This window comes from Bubalus kerabau, chromosome 16 (assembly GCF_029407905.1).
Source record: "Bubalus kerabau isolate K-KA32 ecotype Philippines breed swamp buffalo chromosome 16, PCC_UOA_SB_1v2, whole genome shotgun sequence".
Taxonomy (NCBI): Eukaryota; Metazoa; Chordata; class Mammalia; order Artiodactyla; family Bovidae; genus Bubalus; species Bubalus kerabau.
The window spans coordinates 75,035,691-75,053,636 of NC_073639.1; the positions used below are offsets into that span (position 1 = coordinate 75,035,691).

Consider the following 17,946-nt stretch of genomic DNA (forward strand, 5'->3'; position numbering starts at 1 on the left):
GAATAGTATTTACATTTTTATGTCAAAGAAACAAGAATGAACAAGACTTTCCCGTCTCTTCCACACACGTTAACTTGAGATGTCTGAGCTCCTTCTCCTCCTCGTTGCCCCCACACACCTCCTCCGTCCCGGGTCCATCAGCTCCATCCAGAACCACAGGGAAGGGAGTCTTACAAGGTCCACAATGCTCACCACACCTACCTGTTCACACACCGTGTTTTTCTATTTCTGATGATGAGACATGTGTCCCAACTTTGTTGTGACTGAACTTGCCAGCTGTCATAATTGCATGATGAGATGGTGACCTTTCCCCCTGAAATCCACAGTTCTATTGAAGGTACTCCACGTGGTCATGGGGGTTTACAGCACAGGACGCTGTCACCCTAAGCCTGCCCATGCGGCTCCGCGTGTCACTCCCCACCTCCCATCCTGGTCTCCCCACCACTGGGACTAGAGACAGTTTAAAAGAGTGTTTCAAGGGCCACCCCTTACCCTTCACAGCAGACACGGGCTCCGGGATTTCCTGCTCGGCTCAGGGCTGGAGAGGAGGACGGACAGCACCACACAGACGGGACCCAGGGTTCCCTGAGGAGACAGAGCGTATTCTAAAGATGGGCTCAGGTGCGAGAAAGGCTGGATTATTGGGACAAGCAAGGAAGACTTTGGAAAAGGAAATGGCAACCCACCCCAGTATTCTTGCCTAGAGAATCCCGTGGACAGAGGAGCCTGTCCATGGGGTCACACAGAGCCGGGCACGACTGAAGTGACTTAGCAGAAGCAGAGGAAGACTTGCAAACTCCTCCTTCAGCCTCAGACACTCCAGGGAGGAGATAGAGGATCGAGGTCACCAAGGTCACAGGAGCACATTTGCTGAAAGAAGTCACCCCATCACTCAGGGGCTCCTCCCCGTGCTGTCCCGCTCTGGGTGAGGTCCAGCATCTGCCTCCTTCTAGAACCCCTACTTGAGGGGACATCAGGTGATCTGAGCAGGAAGACGAGGAAGTGATTTGAATGAGGCCCCTCCTCCTCCTGACAGGCTGGAGGCATGAAAAGGCCCAGGACTCCACCTGCAGCCCAGGAGGCTGAGGAGGCCGCATCCTGGGAGGGTCCCCACCATGGCCTGGATGCTGCTTCTGCTCGGGCTCCTCACTTCCGGCTCAGGTCAGGGGCCGGGACTCTGTATCCCTGGGGCACCTCCAAGCAGGGTCTGAGGGCCCTTGTCTCCATAACAACCCCTGTCTCTCTCTTGTTCCTTTTAGGGGTGGATGCTCAGACTGTGGTCCAGGAGCCCAGCACTGTCAGTGTGTCCAGGGGGGACAGTCACCCTCACCTGTGGACTGAGCCCTGGGTCAGTCACTACCAGTAACTACCCAGCTGGTACCAGCAGACCCCAGGCCAGGCTCCCCGACTGCTTATCTACAGCACAAACACCCGCCCCTCTGGGGTCCCTGCTCACTTCTCTGGCTCCATCTCTGGAAACAAATCCACCCTCACCATCTCGGGGGCCCAGTCTGAGGACAAAGCCGATTATCACTGTGGTCTGGGAACTGGTAGTTACAATGCCGCAGTGATGTAAGCCCATGGGGGAAGTGCTACCAAAACCTGCCCTTGTGCTCAGAGGGCTCAGCGCTTAGTGGCAGGAGAGGCGGGGAGGGGTGGGACAGGTCAGGGTCCCCATGGGGAAGCAGACTCTGGGCCCGTCTCCTGTCCAGTGGTTCATGGCCACATGTGTTCTCCCAGCTCTCCCCGGGTTTGTCCATCCCTCCAAGGGACCCCTCTCTGCCCCTGTTGTTGGCAATGAGGCTTGGCTCTACAGGGAGACTCAGACCCCCGCCACTGCCCTTAGGACTCTTGTCATTCAAATCACACTAAGAGATGTACAGCATCATGAACTTGATCTTGGAGACAAATTGATATTCCATTTACCCGAAGGGGCACCACCAGTGGAATTTTCTAGAGTGCAGTTTCCCAACTGGAGCTCCTGAATCACAGCCTTTTGTTGGTGGCAGGAATCTGTGGTGAACAAGAAACTACCCCCTCTCCCCAAATATTTAGGAACATCAAAATTCCAGACGTATGTCTTTGTCTGTTATTGGGAAATAACCCCTGAGAATTGTCTTACAATTCAGTCCAGGCATGTTAATTCCCCATAACACATTCACTCCCAGTTTTTGGATTGTGATAAATCCAAAACCCCAGAAACACAATTCACGTCTGAGGCCATGCGGAAAACTGTGTCTTTATTTAAGCATAAGACTGGAAGTTCGGAGGAATTTCCGCAAACCTGTGCTGTCTACGGACACACCTCGAGGCTCATGGGAGGACTGAGGCTCCTGGAAGAACCTTACTCAGAACTGGCTCCAAAAATCCCCTCACTCTCGGCCGACTGCCTGGGGGCCGGGATGCCAGGTCATGGCTGGGCTCCTCAGCACGTGGACCAGGCCTTGTGTGGGGAGATGGAGCGGCAACAAGGGGAGACCGAGCGAGGGCAAAGCAGGCTCGTGTGCACCCCCATCCCCCCTGCTGGTGACTGTGGGGCCAGGAAGACCTGGGCCTGACCCCACCTGGGTCATCAGTGCTGAATGTGAGGTGCGGCCGGTGGTTGGCCCTGCGATCACCCCTCCCTCCCTGGTGTCCCAAGTCCTCAGAGTCCAGGGAGCTGAGCCTCACGCTGCGCAGCACCGCAACCCCCTCAGCCTGCCTCCCCTCCCCAAGGGCAGCAGCCCAACAAGGAGTGGTCTCAAACCCCTGGGTGGAAGGAGCTGCTGACAGGAGTTGCCCCAGGTGCCCGGGTCAGCGTCAGACACAGAGCAGTGGGGTCAGAGCACCCGGTTGCTGGGTCAGTGGGCAGAGGATACCCACCCCTCACTGATGGGCTCTTAGTTGGAAAACGCAGCTCTTTCCTTCCTCACATTTTCCCACCCTGGACATACCCCGAGCGCGTCACCAGGGGGCGCTGTGCACCCTCTCGGAACTGGCGGAACGGAGCACACCAGATGGTCCCCTGACCCGGGCTTGTCCCTGGGCTCAGTGGACTGAGTTGGAGGTCTCAGCAGGTGCTTCCTCTCAGGAGACAGACTTAGAGCCCTGGCCCCTCAAGCTTTGGGAGTGAAGCTTCAAACAGGACTGAGGACCCAGAATTAGAGGGCGTCCTGTCAAGGTCTTCAGACTCTACCCGCTTCCCCAAGAGCAGAGAAGGCAGGAGCCCCCAGAGCCGAGCCTAACCCTCAGCTCCCCCCTGCCTCCTCTGGCTCCTCTTCAGCCCTTTCCTCGGGGCCCCTCTCCTCCTCTTATGCTTCATGACTTTCCTACCCAATCCCGGGCTCCTCTTTATTATACAACCCTCCACGTGAGATGGCCTCCAGAAGCCCTCTCAGTCCTGACCCCTTAAGCAGCCAGGATGCCATGGGACAGACTCGTGCTGAAGGGTTTGAGAGGAAGCCACAGTCAGCCCTGAGGTCATGGGGGACACAAAAGTGGATTTTGGCCCTAAGGAGGGGACAGTTCCCAGAGCAGGGAGCAGGATCTGTCCCTGAGGGGCTCTGATCAGCAGGTCATAGGATGCATATCTGGGCCTGGACACCAGGGGGCTCGGGGGCAGTTCTTGAGGGTTGGTGGGTGAGAGTTGGGCCCAGTCTCCTGGCACTGTATGGTGGCTTCAGCTCAGGGTTCCCAGCTGTGACCTCCCACCCCTGGGCCACCCAGAGCTGCGCCCCTGCCACCCCCTGGGCACCCTCAGACACAGGGACCTGATCCAGAGCCCAGGGAGGGGTCAGAGAGCTGTGGGGTGGAGTATGGGTGCAATGGTGGGGTTATTTGCATGAATGAACACTCCCTCTCTCAGTATGAAGAGGGGACGGAGAGGTGGGGACACTCTGCTCAGCTGTGGGGCCACAGAAGGCAGGATGCCCTGACCATGTCCACCATGGCCTGGTCCCCTCTGCGCCTCACGCTGGTCACTCTCTGCACAGGTGACTGGATGCGGGGACAGGGGAAGGGCCGGGGGAAGACACGTCCCTTCTCCCTCCTCTTCTTCCTGAAACCCACAATCACTATCTCTGTCTCTCCCCCTTCCAGGATCCTGGGCCCAGACTGTGCTGACTCAGCTGCCCTCCGTGTCTGGGACTTTGGGTCAGAGGGTCACCCTCTCCTGCATTAGAAGCAGCAGCAACACTGGGGGTCTTTATGTGAGCTGGTACCAACAGCTCCCAGGAAAGGCCTCCACACATCTGATCTATGGAAATAGCAAATGACCCTCAGGACTCCCAGGTTGATTCTCTGGCTCCAAGTCAGCCTCTCTGACCCCCTCAGTTCATGCTGAGGACGACACTGATTATTACTGTTTCTCATGGGCTGACGGCTTGAAAGTTTGCACAGTGCTTCAGGCCAGAGAGAAGGAGACAAAAACCTGCTTCCCGCACAGCCATGGGGCTCCCGGGGCAAGGTGTCTGCCCCTCCCTTCCTGGAGTCCATGAGACCATGGAACCCAGCTGCCTGGGTGTCCCCTGACTTCAGCTCAGCTGCCCCCTCAGCTCGACTCCCCTCCCTAGGCCAGCGGTGCACAAGGGTGGTCACACGCCCCTGGATGAAGGAGCTGCTCACAGCAGTTGCCCCCGGTTCCCAGGTTGGAGTCAGCAGCACAGAACAGGGGGATCAGTGCCGCCCTTGCTGGGTCACTGGGCACCGAATGCACATCCCTGAGCTTCCGCCACAGAAGCATCTCCTGTTAAAAGAAAAGGAAATGGAACCCAGAGTTTCTACAAGCAATTTCCACACAGTCCAGGATCCAGTAAAAAAATGTCGCTTCTATCAAGAACCAGGAAACTAAATAATGAAGGGAAGTGAGACAGCATAGACATTACTGGTGAGATGCCTGAGATGATGAAATCAGGTGACAGATGTTTTTAGGGAGAAATCATCAAATCTACTTGATGAGCAAATACAAACACTCTTGGGTCCTAAGGAAAAGGAGATAAGTGTAGGAAAAGGAGAAAAAGTGTCAGAATCACCTGAAAATACAATAGGATTAATCAAAAACAAGTATCTGTACACTATCAAAGACATGTCATACTTATTGCTATTCAATTCATTCATTTGTTTATTGAAAGAGTGTTTGGTGACAGGAAAAAAGAGCGCCCCTGCTTCCTCTCGTAAGGCATCCCAGGTGTCGCTAGAGGTAAAGAACCGCCTGCCAATGCAAGGGACATAAGAGATGTGGGTTCTGTCCCTGGGGTGGGAAGATCCTCTGGAGAAAGAAACGGCAACCCACTCCAGTGTTCTTGCCTGGAGAATCCCATGGACAGACAAGCCTGGTGGGCTAGAGTCCACCGGGTCGCCAAAGAGTCAGACAGGATTGAGAACCAAGTGACTGAGCAGCACCTTGCTCCCTCTCACCGCCGTGAACGTTCCCCGGGAGAGTCACCAGGGGGCGCTGTGCACCTGCTCAGAACTGACAGCCCCTCAACACACCCCCATGGTCCCTTGAATTGGCCCTGCACCGGGGCTCAGCGGACTGAGTTGGATGTGACAGCAGGTGCTTCCTCTCAGGGGACAGACTCAGAATCGCGGCCCCCAGGCCTCGTCCTGGGACTGAAGCTGCACCCGGGGCCGAGCACCCAGAATTGGAGGGTGAAGGGGTCAGGTGGTCATCAGTCCCCACCCTCTTCCCAGAAACAGAGGAGGGGAGGAGCCCCCAGAGCCCACCCCGTGCACCCCTCCAGCTCTCCTCAGCCTGCGCCCGCTCCTCCTCATCTCTTTGCTCAGAGCCTGCCCTCCCGCTCCCCTCATTCATGACTTTCCTCCCAATTCTGGGCCTCGCTCTTTCTACAAACATACACTGTTGACCTCCACAGTGATGACCAAGCTCATGCTCTTCGAAAGTCATGAACGAATTTCCAGATCTTTCTGAAACATTCACTTCCTTATCCCCCTCCTTGAACCTCTCTAACCCCTTCCTTCCCGAGAAGCCTCAGGTTTCCGGCTCTCAGGTGTGACCCCAGCTCGAGCCCTCCCTGTTCCTCCCCTGGTTCCCCCTCATTTCCCAGGGGATCCAGTGATGCACCTCCAGCAGCTGACTTATCCCGTGAACGTTCACACTCTGTCCCGTGTACCCATCAAGTCAGGAGTCAGGAGGGAAGAGAAACCCTGGTCCTGAGACCTGGGAAATGATTCCTCGCTGAGGAGTGTCTGTGCTCAGCTACTGTGGGACTGACTTTATGCACAGTGAGCCTGGGGAGAAGCTGCTGGGGCCCTGGGCTGGGAAAGCAGACCCTGTCCTGGCGCTCTGCCCCCAGGGCCGTGACTGCTGCTCTGTCTGGACCATGCCTAAGTCAGGTTTGATCCCCATGATCACGTCTGAGATTCCTGAAAACAGCTGATCTGCCTTGTCATGTCCTGTCCCTCATCTCAGATCTGAGACCGACCCATGGCTCTGATAACTCAGCCTGCCCTGTTTCACAGATAGAGCATCCTGCTAACACATGAAAATCCTTCAATGGAGATGCTATACATGTCAGAAAGTCTTTAAAATGATCTTATTTAAAGAACAGAATCTACAAGGAAAATTATGTTTTAGAAATAGTACCTTGGCAATGCAAAATTAAAACAGAGCCAGAGTCAGACACAACTTAGTGACTGAACCACAACACTTTCTTCAGTTAAGTTTAGGCATCTATTTTAAGTGATGACCTTAGATTTTTACTACTCCATGATCACATTTTGGTTCATTTAAAATCTCAAAGTCACACATCCACTGTGTAACACTCACATGCACTACAGGGTAAATTATACCTGGATCTTTCTTTCCAACACAATTCTTCCTGAACTGGGTAACTTCAAAGCCAGTTTTGGGAAAGTTGACTCGAAGAGCTCTGATCACTAGGTCACATGATGTATGTCCTGGCCAGGACACCAGGGGGCGCTCCAAGCCATTCCTGTGGGTCTGCAGCTATGAGATCTGAGCTGAGTACCTTGGTGCTTCCAGGTGCTTTCTGCTTAGGGTTCCCAGCTATGACCTCCCACCCGCAAGCCCCACACAACCCTTCCTCTGATCACGCACCAGTCTCCCTCAGGCACAGGAAGCTGACCCAGGTCCCAGAGGTGATCAGAGCATTGTGGGGGGTGGAGCGGAAGACGGTCATTTGCATGAAAGGCCCCTCCTCCACTCCGGGTATGAAAAGGGGAAGGAGCGGTGTGGGGACGCTCTGCTCAGCTGTGGGGCCACAGAAGGCAGGACGCCCTGACCGTGTCCACCATGGCCTGGTCCCCTCTGCTCCTCACCCTGGTCTCTCTCTGCACAGGTGACTGGATGCGGGGACAGGGGAGGGGTCTTGGGAAGACACACATGCTGTGTTCCCCGGTATCGTGCCTGGACCCCCGAGTCACCATCTCTGTCTCTCTCCCTTCCAGGATCCTGGGCCCAGGCTGTGCTGACTCAGCCGTCCTCCGTGTCCGGGTCCCTGGGCCAGAGGGTCTCCATCACCTGCTCTGGAAGCAGCAGCAACGTTGGGCGTGGCAATTATGTGAGCTGGTACCAACAGATCGAAGGATCGGCCCCCAGACTGCTCATCTATGGTGCGAGCAGTCGAGCCTCGGGGGTCCCCGACCGATTCTCCGGCTCCAGGTCTGGGAACACAGCCACCCTGACCATCAGCTCGCTCCAGGCTGAGGACGAGGCGGATTATTTCTGTGCAGCTGCTGACAGTAGTAGCAGTAATGGCACCGTGCTCCAGGCCGGGGGGGAAGTGAGACAAAAACCTGCCCTCCCTCAAGTCACGGGCCTCCCGGGCTGAAGCATCTGCTGCCAGTGCAGACACTTCTGTTTGTTTGATTTAAAACGGGCGTCTGAGCCCCACACCAGGAAATTGGTCGGGGAAATCCTTTCAGTTCTTCTTCATTCTGCCCCCTCACCAAGGCTTTGCTTTTGGCAACCACTTTTTATATGAATATCTGAAATTGAGCAGATGCCCTGAATGCCAGAGGCTGGCCCTGGAAGATAGACTCAATGACAGTCAAGTCAGAACCAGAGAGAGAGCGTCCACCTGTGTCTGATTCAGGACACTTCAGCTCCTCGGCCGTTCCTGGGCTGAGCTGAGGCCCAGGCTGCTGTTCCTACCTTTCCTGTGACCACCTCTCAGGCTCCCCCAGAGCTCCATGTCTGCGGGGACTAGCCCAGGACTCCGTCTCACTGGGGGAGGTGGGGCAGCCCACGGGCTTCCTGCTCAGGCTCTGCTGGACCTTCTGCTGCTGCTGCCCCACCCTGGGTGCAATCATCAGGGGGTCTGCACGAGCATGGAGGCTCCTCTTCTCCCCTCTGTCCTCAAAGTCCCTCCAGCAGCCCATTCCCAGGAGAGGGTCTCAAAGGACACAGAAAATCAGTTTCCCATCACTGGGGACACAGGGTCTTTCATTCTCTATCTCAGTGCCTGAGGTGGGGGTCCGTCAGCGCATCTCAGCCCTGGGAGGCCCCCAAGCCCTCAGGCGTCTCTCCTGCACAGGGAGCAGGTCCTGCTCTCAGCCTCCTCTGTCCCCTCGTGGTGTCCGGGACTCAGGCAGGGTGGACTCAGCCAGGGTTGGTCACTCTATGGACGCTGAGCCACACTCACCTGCCTGGGAACAGCAGCACTGTTGGCACCAAGGGGGCGACTTGGCTGCCGTGTCAGTCGTGCTGAGTCCCAAGCTCTGAGCACAGGAGTCACAACCCGCCCGCAGGTCTCAGCGAGGCTTGCGGGCTCCGGGTCGGGTGGGGCCACCTGACCATCTCTGGGCCCGGCCCCAGGACGAGGCTGATTGTTCCTGCTCAGCTGGAATTCAGCCCTGCTGCTCACAGGAGGCCTCACCCAGGAGGAAGTGACCCAACCCTGAGCTTCCGGCCTCACCCGCACGTGGGATCACGGAGCACAGGTCACACGCCTGTGTCCTGCTCCCTGTCACTGCCCTTTCACACACACATGTGGGGTCTGCACATTGGCTGCCTGGGCTGTGGGGCCACAGTTAACAGAGATATATTTTTGGAATAAGTGGGATTATTTCTTGTAATTCTCCCTTTTCCCTTAAACTTTAAATTTGCCCTAGCCTCAATTTTCATGCACACAAAATGACATATTTTCCACTGTATCAGAGGAGCTTTGCTTAACAGGCTCCAAGTCAAGCAGTGAGGATCTTTGGCTGGTGGAATCGGGCCTCAGACACAGCTACTGAGAAAGGAACACAATTACCGCTCATTGTGGGAAGCGGATTCTGTAGCAGCAGCTCAGAAATGGACATAAAGTCGAATTTCGTTTCACGTGGTGAGAAGAAGAAGGTAGGGGCCACACTTCACAACTTACTGCACAAATTTCCCCCTGAAGCCCCTCACCTGCTCTTCCTGTTCTTCTGCTCCATGTAAGAGCATAAGGGGAAAGTGAATCCAGAATACTCCACGACGTTCCCACTGACTTGTACAGACACGTGATCATTTTAAGTTCTGATCATAACTCACGTGTTTTTCTAATATTTTCATTTGCTACTTCGAGAGAATCTTAATTTAATGGTTGTATTGACAACTTTCTTCTAAAAAGTTGCAGGTAGATGGGGCCACCCCAGTTTATTAATGGTTTCTCTGAGGAGAGGCTAGCTTAGCCCCTAGAGCTGGTGCTGCTGTGAGTGACCACACCGCAGCCCTGAGGCCCTGGACTCTTATGACTGGCAATGGTTTCAGGGCCTGTGTGTGGGGAGACCCCTGTCCCCTCACAGACCACAGCTGATCTGTGGCTCCCTGCACCCTGAGCAGCGACATCAATGTTGGCCACTCTGCTGTTACTAGAACCGGCAGAAGCCTGATAGCCCTCCTCGGTCCTCCGGTCCTACCTCTCAGACTCCAGTAAGAACCAGGCTCCGGGGTCCCCGCGGGTTTTCTGGATCCAAAGATGCCTCGGCCAATGTGGGGTTCCTGCTCGTCTCTGGGCTGCAGCCTGAGGATGAGGCTGACTCTCACCATGCAGGCTGGTGCAACAGGGCTCCTCACAGCGACACAGGTAGATGGGAAACTGGGACGAGAGCCTCAGCCTGTCAGGGGCTTGTTCTTAGAGAACTGTCAAATTGTAATAAATTACCTAGAATCTATTAATTCCTGAGATATGTTCTGGTTCATAATAAGTCTATTCCCAATTGTACAGTCAGTTTTGCTGAAGTCTCAGAAAATGTAAACAGATTCTGATACCACTGAAGTGCACCCTGATCTTCCGTGTGATCAAAACAGCCTTGGCGCTGAGCTCCCTCACTTGAGATCAGGAGCAGGAGGCTTTCCCAGATGTGCCTTCAGCAGAGGCCGTGGACCATCCCAGCAGGCAGATCGTCCCCCAGGGTGTGAACCCTGCTCCTGAAGGGGCAGAGCAGATAGCATGAGGAGTGAGGGGCACCGGTGATACATTGCAGGAGGCAGGGAAGCCCGGGAGTGGTTCTCCTGACCCACAGGTGCTGGCTCTGTCCTGCCTTCCCCTCCTCTCATCTCCTCCCCATTGGAGCATTTCCTACTTCAGGGCTGGGTTGGTCTCTGGACTGTCAGGAGCAGGGGCTCCCCAGGATGTGCCCATGTCCCTCTGCCTGTGACTCCTGTGATGAGTCCAGATCCAAGGGCCCCATGTCCTGTAGAAGGGTCAGCGGGGAAGCGGGGATCACCATGGCAGTGATGACAAGAGATTCCAGGCAAAGTCCCTGCCTTTGTGATTCAGGACAGAGGTGAGGCATAGTCAGGGGTTCAGCCCTGTTTTCTGGCTCCTGGTGGGTCCACAAGCCCAGGATCAAGTCCACAGTCCTTGATCACTCTGGACCCCAGCCTGGTGAGGAGGCTGGTCATCAGCGTCACACAGCTCATCACTAACCACAGCCACAGGGAATCCCCGTGTGAAGGGGATGTCTGATGAAAGCTTGCCCTCTGCTCCCGTGTCGACCCATCACTGCCCTGACCCTGACTGTGACGTCCCCAGTGCTGGTTCAGGTCTCTGCTGTCACTTGTGCTATTACATCCAGGCAGTCTCACCTCCTCATCCAGGTCCATCATTATGGGGTCCACGACACTGTCTTCTTTTTGCTCTGGTCTCCAAATACAAGAAGAATGCCCATGTGCCCATATACACATGGTCCCTCACAGGTACTGAGCAGGATGTCGAGGAAGCAGAAGTCCAGCATCTGTGCCCTGGAGCCCCAGGGGGCCTCTCTTACCCCTCGCACGTCCCTCTCCTGCTCCAGCCTTTGTGCTCTGCCCTGAACCTTGACACTTAGGGAAGCTGGGTCCTCGCTTTCTCTGTGGATTGCTGCCCAAAGAGCTGTCTTCTCCAGGTGCCGGGAGACCCTCCCCATTAGGATGCGGCTGTCAGACTCCTCACTTGCCCATATCCTCATCTTTTGCCTCACGATCTCTCCCTCTTTTCGCTCTGTGCTGCCTTGTTTGAGATGATATTGGATAAATGTCACTATTTTGGACACAGACCTTATAAACCCACCTCCATTAAATCTATGGATTCTAAGAATCGAAGGTTAGGTTAGACTTCACCATGTCCAATGAAGATCAGGTAACAGTCATAAGGGTTTCTCAACCAGAGATGAAACAGGAGCCCAGACAAGGATGAGATTCCCATTTATAGGCATAATCTTTTCTACCAAACATGTAATATGGAAAGATTACAAAATTAGACTAAAAACATCTTTAAATACATGAGTCAAAGAGAAGTACTGTGCACCATGATCAAGGGTGAATGAGAACCCCTGGAAGTGATCAAGAAGATTTGTTGTACCTGAGAGCCTCCTATTGTCTTTACCAAGAGAGAAATAGGAACAGAGCCATGCAGTCCAGCTGGGAAGATCCTGGGAGGCCCGGCAAATTCAACCTTGACTACCTATCAAGCTGGGAAGGAAACTCAGAATCCTGACCAGGCACCACCCACGGGCATGCTGGAGTTTGAACCCTGGAAGATCAAGTTTGGGTGGTTGTGTTCTGACAGTGAACCCACGAGCTGGGCGGAGCAAACTCAGACATCAGGGAATCCTGAAATTCATTAATTTATCAGCATACCATTCAGGGGTCTGAGGTCATGAGGTGCCTGGAAAAATCAATGACCAGGCCCAGACTAGACGAAGGCGACTCATTCTACTGCCCTGGGCGGTGACATCAGGAAGACCCAGCTGCAAGTGTGAGAAAGCCCTTCCAGGAGGCTGCGGTGTGAAGTGTGGGAGGAGGAGGTCTGAGTCCAGCAGGGGGCGCTGTGGGCCTGGTCCTGAGAGCTCAGGGTGCTGGCCAGGCAGGCTGGCACCTCCTCTGTTGCCTCTTGCCCACGTGGGCAGCAGGGTCCTCACTGGAGGGTGACGGCCTGCACCTGGGCCCCCAGGGGACACGGCAGCTCTCAGCTCAGAGCCACAGGCTTGCCTCTCAGTTCCTGCTGCTCTGTCGTGGGGTCAGTGCCCAGACCCGACATCCAACCAAAGACAGAGGGACGGTCATACAAAAAAAAATGAACTTCCTTCAGGAACCTCGACCTTCAGGGATACCTGGACAGGGAATGAGAGACCCCTGCAGAGGCGGCCCCATTGCCCACAGAACGCCCGGGTGTTCCCCAATAGAAGAGGGGTGCAGGCAAGGACCCGCTGTCACCATCTGTGTCATTTAAAAACGTTCCCTGGTGTGTTATTTGGCAATTTCAACATTTTGAATTGAACTATGGAAACTGACATTGTGTCAGTTTTTGTGGCTCCCTTACTCGTTCCTTCCCGTTATATTAATGCTTTATGTTAACACTTGTGACATGAAATATATGGAATTACAAGCTCCGCCAAACTGTCATCAATATGTTCCTATAATAAGAAAAGAATTCAGTAGGAACACATATTTTTCACCTCTATGAGTTGAGGTTCTCAAGCACCTCTGACAAAAATCATGTGGATTTTATTAAACAGCTACTTTATCAGCAAATTTAACATGAATACAAAGTAAGAAGAGCATTTACATTTTTATGTCAAAGAAACAAGAGGTGAACAAGACTTTCCCGTCTCTTCCACACACGTTAACTTGAGGTGTCTGAGCTCCTTCTCCTCCTCGTTGCCCACACACCCCTCCTCCGTCCCGGGTCCATCGGCTCCACCCAGAACCACAGGGAAGGGAGTTTTACAAGGTCCACGATGCTCACCACACCTACCTCTTCACACACAGGGTTTTTCTATTACTGATGATGAGACATGTATGCCAACTTTGTTGGAACTGAACTTGCCAGCTATCATCATTGCATGACAAGATGGTGACCTTTTTACCCCTAAAATCTACAGTTCTCCTGAAGCTAGTCCACACTGTCATATCTTTTTACAGCACAGGAGGCCGTCACCCCAAGCTTGGCCGTGGGGCTCTGCATGTCACCACCCTTGCCCTGGTCCCCCCACCGCCGGGACTAGAGACACTTTACAAGACTGTGTTCCAGGGCGACCGCTCACCCTTCACAGCAGACACAGGCACCGGGATTTCCTGCTCGGCTCAGGGCTGGAGAGGAGGACGGACAGCACCACACAGACGGGACTCAGGGCTCCCTGAGGAGACAGAGAGCATTCTAAAGACAGGCTCAGGTGCGGGAAAGGCTGGATTTTTGCGGCAAGAGAGACAGACTTGCAAACTCCTCCTTCAGCCTCAGACACTCCGGGAAGGAGATAGAGGACCGAGGTCACCAGGTCACGGGGGCACATTTGCTGAAAGTTGTCACCCCATCTCTCAGTGGCTCCTCCCCATGCTGTCCCCACTCTGTGTGAGGTCCAGCATCTGCCTCCTTCAAGTCCCCCCACCCCAGAGATCTCTGGTGACTTGGGCAGGGAGAGGAGGAAGTGATTTGCATGAGGCACCTCCTCCTCCTGACGGGGTGGAGGCATCAAAAGGCCCAGAACCCCACCTCCAGCCCAGGAGGCTCAGGAGGTTGCATCCTGCGACGGTCCCTACCATGGCCTGGATGCTGCTTCTGCTCGGGCTGCTCGCTTATGGCTCAGGTCAGGGGCCGGGACTCTGCACCCTTGGGGCACCTCCAAGCAGAGTCTCAGGGCACTTCATCTCCATAACAACCGCTTTCTCTCTTCTGTCTCTCTTAGGGGTAGAAGCTCAGACTGTGATCCAGGAACCGTCACTGTCGGTGTCTCCAGGAGGGACGGTCACCCTCACCTGTGGACTGAGCTCTGGGTCAATCACTACTTACAACGAACCCAGCTGGTACCAGCAGACCCCAGGCCAGGCTCCCAGAAATGTTATCTACAACACAAACACCCGCGCCTCTGGGGTCCCTGATCGCTTCTCTGCCTCCATCTCTGGGAACAAAGCCACCCTCACCATCACGGGGGCCCAGCCCGAGGACGAGGCTGACTATCTCTTCTTGCTGTACCAGGGCAGTGGTAGTTACAGCTGCACAGTGAGGGGAGCCCATGGGGAAGCGCTACTAAAACCTGCCCATGTGCTCGGGGGGTCAGCCTTTAGAGGCGGGAGAGGCAGGAGAGGGTGGAAGTGGTCAGCACCCCTGTGGGGAAGGAGGCTCCAGATCCATCTCCTGTCCCGTGGTACACGGCCCCGTGCCTCTTGCAGTCTCTCCCCGGGTGTGTCCAGGTCTCCAAGAGGACCCCTCAGCCCATAATGGGGGGCTCAGGTGCCCATTTTGTAAACAACATTGAGACTCAGAGACCCCAGCACAGCCAGCACGACCCTTCTTGGTCTAAGAGTTTTAAGAGACATACTCAATTTCATTAACTTGATGATGCAGAATGAAGTAATACCTAAACACTTCTGTCAGAACACGTGCTGATCTATTTATACGCCACGTGCTCCCAGTCATCACACTGAAGCTAATCATGGAAAAGAAGCTTTGAAAGCCTGCAAGTCTGATACTGTCCCAGACAGCTCCTGCTCTCTGAAAGTCTTTTCCCAGACTTCTAGGCTTTTTTTATTTTTTCTTCAATTAATCAACCTGACATAGTTTTAATATTTTAAAATGCCATATTAAATGTCTATGAATTTTATTGATGACCATATTGGTAGGTTTTTAAATGTACATATACATGTATATATATATGTATGTACATATGTATGTATATTTAATTTTGGAAAGTGTTGCTCCCTGAAAAGCTGGACAGTCGGTGTCTATCACTACCTGTGCTCATAGCACAGGGCATGGCTGTGTATGTTCCTGGGCTGACAGTGAGCCGTCATCGGCCCCGGCCCAGCACCACTTCCACCAAAAGATGGAGTCTGTGGGGATTATAAGGGGCGCTGTGGGTCTCCCCAGGTTCTGCACTGTGGGCAGCCCCTGCTGTGTCAGCCCCGCCCCCACCAACTACTAGGTCTGGCTGAATGGGTCTCTGTGTGTGATGGGCACTCAGCAGGGTGTCCTCTCTGGCCTGGGCTGGGTGCCTGCTCACAGGTCACTGTGGATTCTGGGAGATGCTTCCTCCTGGTCCCTCCTGGGACGGAAACTCTGAGTCTCCCTGCCTCACCCCGAATCGCTAAACTCACCCATCAAAGAGGGGACTTGAAAGACTTTGTGTCTGTGATTTGGGTAACCAGCAACCACAACACCACAACAGGACTGAAACCTTGGCTCTTGAATGAGTGGCCATCCCCGGGCCTGCTCTGAGCTGCTCTACGTGGGTTTGGCCCCACTCGGGGGATGGAAGGACGTGTGTCCTCGCCCTGGCGGAGGAGACCCAGGATGGGGAGGCTGGAGCCCTGAGTGCAGATCTGGGCTCAGAACAGCAGCAGGAAGGGCTGAGTGGCCAGCACTCCAGCTGTGAGCGATCCTGACTCTGAGATCAGCTCAGCCAGGGTGGGTGAAGGGGAGGCTGTGGGCACAGGGGCCCCTATGAGGAAGGGCAGGCAGGCCCTGGATGCAGTGGGGGAGCTTTGAGGGCGCCCCAGTGAATGAGGGAGGCGCAGAGTGTGGCGGTGGCACAGCCTGTGATGTCACTTCCCCAGGGCCCACCGTCTCCAGGGCCCCTCTCCGGGGAGAAGAGCTTTTTGCGAGATCCCGCCTCTTGAGAAAGAGGGAAGTGTCATCGCGTCCCCCAGTGTCCGTCCTCAGTGCCCTGGTCCCTGGTCCTGAGTGTGTGTGATGGAGGGGTGTGTGTATGTGTCTGTGTGTGTGAGATGGAGGGGGGGGTGTGTGTGTGTGTGATAGCGGTGTGTATGTGTGTGATGTAGGTGTGTGCGTGTGTGTGTGTGTGTGATAGCAGTGTGTGTAAGTTTGTGTAATGGAGGTGTGTGTGTGTATGTGTGATGCAGGTGTGTGTGTGTGTGATAGCGGGGGGTGTTGTGTATGTATGATAGCGGTGTGTATGCGCGTGTGTGTGTGATAGTGGAGTGTGTGTGTATGTGTGCGTGTGTGTAATGGAGGGGTGTGTGTGTGTGTGTGATGGAGGGGTGAGTGTGTGTGTGAGGGAGGGGTGTGTTTGTGTGTGTGTGTGTTAGCGGGATGTGTGTGTGTATGTGTGTGTGTGATAGCGGGATGTGTGTGTGTGTGATAGCGCAGTGTGTGTGTGTGTGTGTGTGTGTGTGTGTGTGTGTGATGGAGGTGGGTGTGGAGCAGGAAGGGCTGGAGGAGTGTCAGGATCACAGCCTTTCCTTTGGGGAGAAGGAACAATCTGGGGGCCGCAGGCAAGGCTTCATCTGTGTTTCCCTAGTGCCTCAGAGGCTCAGAAAGAACTGGCCCACAGTTGACCCCTAAATATATCCTTTGGATTTGTTGTAAATTCTTGCTCCCTGATCCTCCCGCAGCTGAGCAGGCCTCCCTGTGGGCTTGCTGTGGGCATCGCTGGCCACTCGCTGTGGACGCACCCTCCACCACCCACCCTCACTGTCAACCTCGTCTGAATTATTATCATTTCCCCCATTTCCCTGAACTGCACACGGTGACCTGAGAGATGAAACCAGTTCCTCAGGGGTATCCCAGCCGTGTTGACAACACTGGCTGGAGGCTCCATCCTTCTCTGACACCCACGTCCTCATTTTCACCAGGAGGCACCAGGATGCAGAAAGTAAAGCAGTGTAACCCAGGACACAGAGTTTTGTAAAGGCCCCTCTGCCGTGTGTGCGAGGTCACACTTCATGTTCTGGCATCAGACTCATGAGTTACAGACACCCAGTCGCGGAGTCTGCAGCTGCTGTGGAAGGCAACCAGGAGCCAGACTCTGCGAGGAGCCGGCTGTGGAGGAGGCTGGGGAGCCGCGGGAGGGTGGGGGCGGGGGCATGGGTCCACCCCGAGGGAGCCCTGGGTGGGCTTCAACCTCGGTGAGGGCGAAAGACCTGGGCTCAATTGAGCAGTTCCTTCTCCTGCTCCCCCAGGAAACGGTGCCGCAGACGTGGTGACAAAGATGGGGTAGGAGGGGGGCCGCGAGGTCCCAGGACCCGCCCTCAGAGCTTCTCAGCCTGAGTCTTCATCTCTGCCCAGTGACCACGAACATCTTTTTAATGGGGCCTGGTTTTCTGCTCCTGAACGTGGAGTGGCTCCTCTCGGGCCTCTTGTGCCCACGCAGCCACTGCTTCTTTTTTGGGTGTTAGTTCTGAAAGGTCTTGTAGGTCTTCATAGAACCGTTCAACATCAGGTCCTTCAGAGTTACTGGTTGGGGCATAGACTTGGATTACTGTCATATTGAATGGTTTGCCTTGGAAATGAACAGAGATCATTCTGTCATTTTTGAGATTACATCCAAGTATTGCATTTAGGACTCCTGTTGACCATGATGGCTACTCCATTTCTTCTAAGGGATTCCTGCCTGCAGTAGTAGATATAACGGTCATCTGAGTTAAATTCACCCATTCCAGTCCATTTTAGTTCGCTGATTCCTAGAATGTCGACGTTCACTCTTGCCATCCCCTGTTTGACCACTTCCAATTTGCCTTGGTTCTTGGACCTAACATTCCAGGTTCCTATGCAATATTGCTCTTTACAGCATCGGACCTTG

At 54.5% G+C, this 17,946-nt stretch overlaps 1 pseudogene and 2 gene segments (V, D, J or C); all 3 read left to right on the forward strand.

Annotated features, from left to right (window-relative positions):
- Window positions 1–1,115: 1,115 nt before the first annotated feature.
- LOC129629604 (immunoglobulin lambda variable 8-61-like) lies at window positions 1,116–1,836 on the forward strand (annotated as a pseudogene).
- A 5,416-nt stretch (window positions 1,837–7,252) lies between these two features.
- LOC129629787 (immunoglobulin lambda variable 1-40-like) lies at window positions 7,253–8,862 on the forward strand. The segment is given in 3 exon segments: window positions 7,253–7,298; window positions 7,408–7,710; window positions 8,813–8,862. Coding segments are annotated over 3 exon segments (399 nt in total).
- Window positions 8,863–13,943: 5,081 nt separating this feature from the next.
- LOC129629788 (immunoglobulin lambda variable 8-61-like) lies at window positions 13,944–17,350 on the forward strand. The segment is given in 3 exon segments: window positions 13,944–13,995; window positions 14,095–14,408; window positions 17,327–17,350. Coding segments are annotated over 3 exon segments (384 nt in total).
- Window positions 17,351–17,946: the final 596 nt, after the last annotated feature.